This window comes from Sinocyclocheilus grahami, unplaced genomic scaffold (genome assembly GCF_001515645.1).
Source record: "Sinocyclocheilus grahami isolate Dianchi unplaced genomic scaffold, SAMN03320097.WGS_v1.1 scaffold1007.1, whole genome shotgun sequence".
Lineage (NCBI taxonomy): Eukaryota > Metazoa > Chordata > Actinopteri > Cypriniformes > Cyprinidae > Sinocyclocheilus > Sinocyclocheilus grahami.
This window is the reverse complement of record NW_015506186.1, coordinates 279,613-287,340: the sequence shown is the minus strand read 5'-3', so window position 1 is coordinate 287,340 and position 7,728 is coordinate 279,613. Positions and strand designations below refer to the sequence as shown.

The 7,728-nt window shown below is 39.5% G+C and overlaps 1 protein-coding gene across 1 annotated transcript in view; it reads right to left on the bottom strand.

Moving 5' to 3' along the window:
- The window catches only part of erg (ETS transcription factor ERG), a 19,328-nt gene extending 12,229 nt beyond the window's left edge, over window positions 1-7,099 (bottom strand). Inside the window, exons 1-2 of the mRNA XM_016250789.1 lie at window positions 6,966-7,099; window positions 1,896-2,110 (exon numbers count right to left, since the gene is read on the bottom strand). Of these exons, the coding sequence (XP_016106275.1) occupies window positions 1,896-2,110; window positions 6,966-6,983 (233 nt within the window). The 5' untranslated portion in view covers window positions 6,984-7,099. The remainder of the gene's footprint in view (window positions 1-1,895; window positions 2,111-6,965) is intronic.
- Window positions 7,100-7,728: the final 629 nt, after the last annotated feature.

Here is a 7,728-nt window from a genome sequence, read left to right as displayed (position 1 = left end):
CCCTTGGCCTGTCCCCCCCCCCCCCCTTTTTTTCAAAGCATGCTGTACATAAGCATTTTTAAATGTTCAGATGAAAATCTATATTTGATTATCATACAAATATTTTCTGAGACATTTTTTTCTAAATTGACAGAGATATCGTGCTGCGCACACACAGAAACATTCAGGAGCTCAGAAAATGGTCTGCCCCGTGACTTTATCAATACTTAATCACTACATTATATGTACATATTTACATATTTAAAAAAATAACTAACTCAGCTTCATTGTTTGTGGAGAGAGACCCAGACACACATGCAACTTCCATCTCTCTCTCCATCTCTCTCTTTCTCTCTCTCTCCATCTCTCTCTCCATCTCTCTCTTTCTCTCTCTTTCTTCTCAGAAAATGGTCTGCCCCGTGACTTTATCAATACTTAATCACTACATTATATGTACATATTTACATATTTAAAAAAAATAACTAACTCAGCTTCATTGTTTGTGGAGAGAGACCCAGACACACAAGCAACTTCCATCTCTCTCTCCATCTCTCTCTTTCTCTCTCTCTCTCTCTCTCTCTCTCCATCTCTCTCTCTCTCCATCTCTCTCTTTCTCTCTCTCCATCTCTCTCTTTGTTTCTCTCTCTCCATCTCTCTCTTTCTCTCCATCTCTCTCCATCTCTCTCCATCTCTCTCTCTCTCTATCTCTCTCTCGCTCTTGAGTAGTTTGCATCACTGGATATAGGTACACTGCAAAAAATGATTGTCTTACTTAGATACTTACTTAAATAATTTTTATATCTAGTATAAGTTTTACTTTATTATGTTTGTATGTATGTGTGTGTGTATGTATGCCATCTCAGTGATTTTGACATTGACGAGCGCTGTTAAACTGCACTGTTCTGAAGCACCTTTTTATTGAATGGATGTCAATGGAGGAGAGGCTTCACTACGCTGAACAAACAGCTTTTTAGAGGAAACAGCTCGTCATTTAATGAATCGACAGCCTATCTGCTAATCTACAACATGTTTTACATTAAACAATACTTTTGGGTTGAACCTATGGGATCCGTAAACGGCGACTGAGTGTCGCACAACTCTGACTGAAATTCAATGACGTCAAGGCTGTAATTTGATTGGTAATTAACTCTTTCCCTGCCAAACACAGAATTTTCCGTGTTTTCACTGTTAAACGCTAGGGGGCGCTATTACGCATCTCCTGAATGAGTCTAGAATCACTCGATCAAAAACACAGACCAGGAAGACGCAGAAACCAGCGCTCTCTTATGTAAGCATGTGCATATGAAAAACAATGCGATCATCAACACTAACCGCGTATAAATGAAACCTGCCTAATGCTAGCGAGTGACATGTGGATCCAGAAAGTGTTAAAGGCCTGTGAAGCTTTGGGAGCGCTGATGGAAGCATCTACTGCAGCTTTGCTTTGATAATATCACTGAATATGATACAGACGTAGTGTTTGATAATAATGCGATTTTCTCAGCTTTTTGCTCAAAATGTTGCTTTTTTATGAAACCTACCTACATTCAAGTGTTGATTAAGAAAACAATGCTTGAAGCTATAATAAAATTGTTTGAAAGTAGAGGGTCTGACTTTTATTTTAATGTATTGCATGTTCAGATATTCATACAACAAAATATTCTGGAGGCCGTGATGAAGTTTTAGTGAACATCAGCAAAAACGCTGGCGGTGGCTGGCAACTTTTTTCAAAAACGCTTTAAAAGAAAAGGGTTAAGGCACACGTGATCCAAGTTAGCCATTACGCTTTCTCCAATAGTAAGTAATACAGACCCTCTCATGTCCCAATAGTAAGACCATCTCTGATTATCCCTCTGTGTGCCGCAGGCTGCCGACACCTGGTCTAAACTCTCTCCTGCTCTGGAGGTGCGTCTCACCTGGATCCGCTCACCTGCGCTCCAGCGCCGCACTCCAGCTTGACGGTGACGCGTCCGGTGGGCGGAGCCAGCCAGTCCTGCTGATGCACTCTGGGACTGAGTTTGCTCGGGCCGTATTCGCCGGCGGCGGAGGCCGTCATGTCCGTCTTAGAATGAGGCGCTCCGTACGAACACTCGAATAAAGACTGATCCTCACTCACCACCAACAGCGCCTCCTGCAGGACACACACAGAGAGAGTTTGCGTTTCTGAGCCGAGAGTTCGTACAATTACTGTCAAAAAAAAACAAAAATGTAGGACGGGGCTTGGTTATATCCATCAGTTGTTGATTGGATGTTGAGATGTGGGCGTGGCTGTCAAAAATGGAGGCGTGTCTAACTGTGAGCTTGTAGTGGATTACAAGCAGTGTTGGGTAAATTACTCTAAAAAAAAAAAAAAGTAATTAATTACTAATTACTTTCTAAATCCTATATCAAGTTAATGATACAAGGATGGACATAAAACAGTTCTTTTAATTCTTTCAAGTAACTACATAAATTATTCTGGTCACAATTTAGATTAGGGTCCAATTAACTATGACTTTTGCCTCAAAATACTCCTAATTTACTGATTATTAATGCTTAGTAAAGTAGTTTAAGAATTGGGTAGGATTAAGGATTTAGAATAAGGTCTTGCAGAATAAGACATTAATATGTGCTTTTTAAGTCATAATAAACAGCCAATATCCCAGTAATATTCATGCTAATAACCAGCTCGTTAATAGTGAGAACTGGACACTAAAGTGTTACCAATATTCTCATTAACTCACCGAAGTATTTAAAGTGAGAAGGGTACATAAAAAGCATGCATTTTAAAATGTTGATGTTACATCCACTATTGTATTGTGCATAAATGTTCTACAGTCTATACACAGCATTAAGTTCAATTTCATAAGAAGTAACTGTAATTAAATGACAGAACAAATAGGAGCAATCCCTTATTTTACTTTTTCAAGGGAAAAATAATTAAATTACAGTAGCTAGTTACATCCAACACTGATTATAGGAAAGGGGCGGGGTTTACACACACCACTATAATGATTGGACAAGAACTCATGTCGGACAACATCTCCAGGACGCTGCGCTCCATGTGACTAGTAAAAACTCGTAGTCTTGAGCGCAAATGGAGAAAAACTAACTTGGAAGTTTTTAGAATTGCGTGGAAAAACAGTATGTCCAGCTATAGACAGGCTCTAAAAGCTGCCAGGGCCGAGCATATCCACAAACTCATAGAAAATAACCAAAACAATCCTAGGTTTTTATTTAGCACAGTGGCTAGATTAACAAATAACCAGACGCCACCCGATCTAAATATTCCCGCACAGTTTAATAGTAATGACTTTATGAATTTCTTCACTGATAAAATAGATAACATCAGAAATACAATAACAAATGTAGATTCTACAGTGTTAGGTTTCTTACCAGGTCAAGAAAATATGATCATATTACCCCAATTTTACAGTCTCTGCACTGGCTACCTGTTAAGTTCCGTATCAGTTACAAAATATTATTACTTGCCTATAAGGCCCTTAATGGGTTAGCTCCTGCGTACCTAACTAGTCTTCTACCACGCTACAATCCATCACGCTCTCTAAAGTTTGATACCTACTGTCCTCCCTCAGCACCTAACTAACCATCACTAACCCAAACTAAACTCAAACTAACAATCACGAGACACTGAGACAACTCAGCAGCTCCTCAAATTTTTGACGTTCCACTATATTTGTGAACACATTGAACATCTGACCCTCACAAAGATAGAAAAACACACTTTAAACTAACTGTATGTGTCTTTAAATGTGACATATCTGCCACATTATTAACCCTGTAAAGCCTGACATGAAATAATCATCAGAAATGTCTTTTTGAGATGGAACCTTTTACTGAAAGCTGCTTGCGATGTAAATCAATGAGATGTTTATAACAGTAGAGCAGATACTGACATAAACTGATCTAAATATCAGCGGTCGCTCTATATCTCCAGTAATCTGTCTCAGTAAGATGAGATTGAAATGCTCCAAACATATAACGCAGTGATTGAGAGCTGAAGAAATAAAGGCTCCTCAGAAGATGTGAGATGTTCTGGAGGCTTGTGAAGATCATTCCTCCGCTGAGGAACAGTGAAAGTAAAGCTTCTGGAAACAAACGCTCCTCAAAAGATCCTGAGGATCAGATTTGAGACTCTAAAACATGATTGATGGAGAATCAAGTAAAGCTGAGCTGCTTCAGTGCAGTAAGTGTTCATCTGGAGATATTGCTGCAGTTATTCTGACCTTTACTTGATCAAAACCAGTCAAGATTTGACACGAGAAGCTCCAGCTGAAGCTGGACGTTTCTACAATTACACTAAAAGAGCTTCGACTGGATAAAACACTCTAAACTCTCAATCAGACGACAGAATGCATGGAGGAGATTGATCATGTTGATCATTTAGAGACCTTAGAAATTCATGATACAGTAGCTTTATAGGGTTAAACACTTCAGCTGAATTCAAACACAGAAACAGGGAGACTATCACGAGACTCGGAGGACAGAGAAGCACGCGGCCGCTCCTCAGCACAGCTCTGGGATCAGCAGGAGGAAAAGGAAATGATGTCGGAAACCAGATGGATCTGCAGGCCGCTGATAACGGAGCTGTGAAGCCCATTACTGAGCGAACGGGTCAAAGCAGCCTTCACCTGAGAGACAAACACACTCCAGCACCTCCTCCAACACACAGTCAACATCAGCTTCTTCAAGCACGTTCTCCTTAATAACTCTCTCAGAGCTCCTGCGTTCCGTTAGACATGAACTTATAAAACACGCCCACCACACGCTCTCAGCCAATCAGAGGGAAGCACTGCAGTGATTGACAGCCTGCAACACCTCTGCCAAAGAACACCAGCGATAAACACAGAAAAGTGAACGAAAGAGACGTTCTAAAGAATAAAAGCAGACTTGTACGGGTTTACGTGAAGCTCAATGAGCGTTTGGGTCATTCACACATGCAGCCACAGACAGGAAGTGCTCTGCCACCATTTCCTGCATTCCTGACAGCTCGGGATAACAGGGGCTGGGAATGGAAAAGAGGAAAAAGCCCATCCGTCTGCATTCTAATGGAGCGAGGAAGACGCCCATCGTTAACGCCGCGGGAGCAACACGACATTAACCTCAGAGCGACGCAAACACAACGCTCCACCCTCTGTAGAGACGAAGTGTGTGATTGTTCACCGTGTTCAGAGAGTTTGAACCCTCAGCCGATGACCAGAGTTTGCAGCTGGGTTATCATAGTTAACTAAAACTAGTCTGAAACCATAAAAAACAAACATGTTCCTTACTTGAAATATAGTAAAAAAAGATTATCTACACTGCAAAAAATGATTCTGTTACTCAGTATTTCTGTCTTGTTTTCTAGTACAAATATCTAAACATTATTGAATCAAGATGCATTTACTGTACAAGTATAATGATTTAAGATATTATGTCTTGTTTTCTGTAAAAAAAAACAACAACTAAATTTTGTAAGTTAAAAAAAACTTTAAAACTTACTTTTTACAGAAAACAAGACATAATATCTTAAAGTAATTGTACTTGTACAATAAATTCATCTTGATTCAAGAATGTTTATATATTTATACTAGAAAACAAGACAGAAATACTGAGTAAGAGGATATTTTTTTGCAGTGTATATATTTTTTATTTCAGCTATTTATCAAGGCAGCATTTCTCATTTTAATTTGTTTTTTTCAGCAATCATAAATCACTGATTCTTGAGATGCTCAGACAAATGAAACGACATTTCTCATGTGTACTAAGCTATGCTTTAATGCAACCTCCCAACTTTACTCTTTTTTTTTATCAAAATGTGCTTTTTACCTTGGACTGTGTAATCTAATTTCAACTTTATCTCTAACAACAATTTAGATGTTTTTAACTTGTTAGCAGACAGAAGACACTTTCACATGTGACCAACAACTCCTCAACAAATATAAAACATCAATGAAATATTATCAAAAAATGTATCTGACGGTGGTGACGAAAACCTGATTTTGTAGTCATTTTAACGATCTAATACATTGAATCAATCAGTTACTGTATTAAAACAAACACAACAAACAGTGAGTATGTTATAACTAGCAGTTAACCAGTCTAACTTTACGTTCTCAAATCTGACCAATCTAAGTTTTTTTCAGGGTTGATGAAGGTAAACTTTTCAAGACGAAGTAAAGAATAAATTGAAGGGAACACAATACGTCAATGGTCTCTAAATCTAAATGTCTAAAAACTTCAAAGTTTGTAAAATACAACAGATCTCCATCACTTTGTAATTCACTTTCCAAAAAAAAGAAAGCATTTAGATTGAATAGCTCGGCTCACAAACACTAGAATATGGAAATAACCTTTACCTTTTGAACAAACCCTAAAACAAAGATTGTCTTTGTTTTCTGTCAGTATTTCTGTCTAAAGATCCTTAAATCAAGATACATTTACTGGAGATGCAGAATGACGATATGAAGTCTTGTTTATGATTAAAAAAAGAACAAATTTCTGCCAAAAGGCTCAGAAAAATCAATCAATTCGTTCCCCACTGACAGATATTGTTCTTGTTTTAATCAACAACTCACTTGATTTTGTTCAGTTTCTCAGAAAACAAGACTGTTTATATGCATCTACAGTAGATGTCTCTTGATAAGATACAAGACAGAAATACTGAGGAAGAGATTCATTTTTTTGCGGTTCATGCGACATTAAATGCCACAACTTTATGAATTTAAGACTTTCTGCTCTGATATAAGACCCTTTAAGGCTCTAATTTGTGAAAAGAGTGAATTAAGACTTTGTAAGTCCCGCAGAAACCCTGTAAAAGTTATGACCAGTTGACTAAGTTGTACGACTAGTCAAAGCAGTTCATGCAACCAGCCACAGATTTGACCGAAGAATCTCCACAAACAGTGAAATTCCACACAAACTCTCAGAAGATGAGAAGACACGTGAAGGAGCTCTCAGCGCTCGTTTGGATCTCCACTAACGAGTGTGTGAGGAGCCGCTCTTACCTTAATGGTGCTGGCCATGCTGGAGCAGGACGGGCCGTCGTGAGAGTGTGCGTGTGTGTGTGCGTGTGTGTGTGTGTGGTTACGAGGTTCTGCCGAGCGCGGTTCAGAGCGGATGAGATTGTGCTAAAGCTGGAAGTGAAGTCAGCCCGCAGCAGGAAGAGCTTTCTATTGGTTCTGGACGCGCAGCTCGAAGAAACAGGATATTTGGGAGAGCAGAGATAAGCTGAACTGAAACAATGATGTTTTTCTGGACGGGTGTGAGACAGAGAGACAGACAGGTGCTGTGAGACAGACAGGATACAGATGTGTGCTACAGACAGACGGATGAAGATCTGACCCCTGACCTCACACACTCTCCTCAGGTGTGCTCATCTGTCAACACACCCATAATGCACTGCAAACACGAGGGTCAAACACACTCGATTACAACACAAACTGATCATAGTGACCGACAGCACACACACACACACTGCTTTTTAACTAGCTTTTTTAACTAACCGAAGCCTCTAACAGCACAGATCAAGTGTGTGTGTGTGTGTGTGTTCAGTGTTGTGTTCCTCAGATGCTCTTGAGTAACATCAGTTACTATGAGGAAGTTACAGTGAGACACTTTACAGTGTGAAGAAATCAGTGAACACAGGAGAGACGCCCTGATACACACACACACACAGACACACACACACACACTCACTCACACACACACACTGAACACACACACACACACTGAACACACAGACACACACACACACACACACACACACAC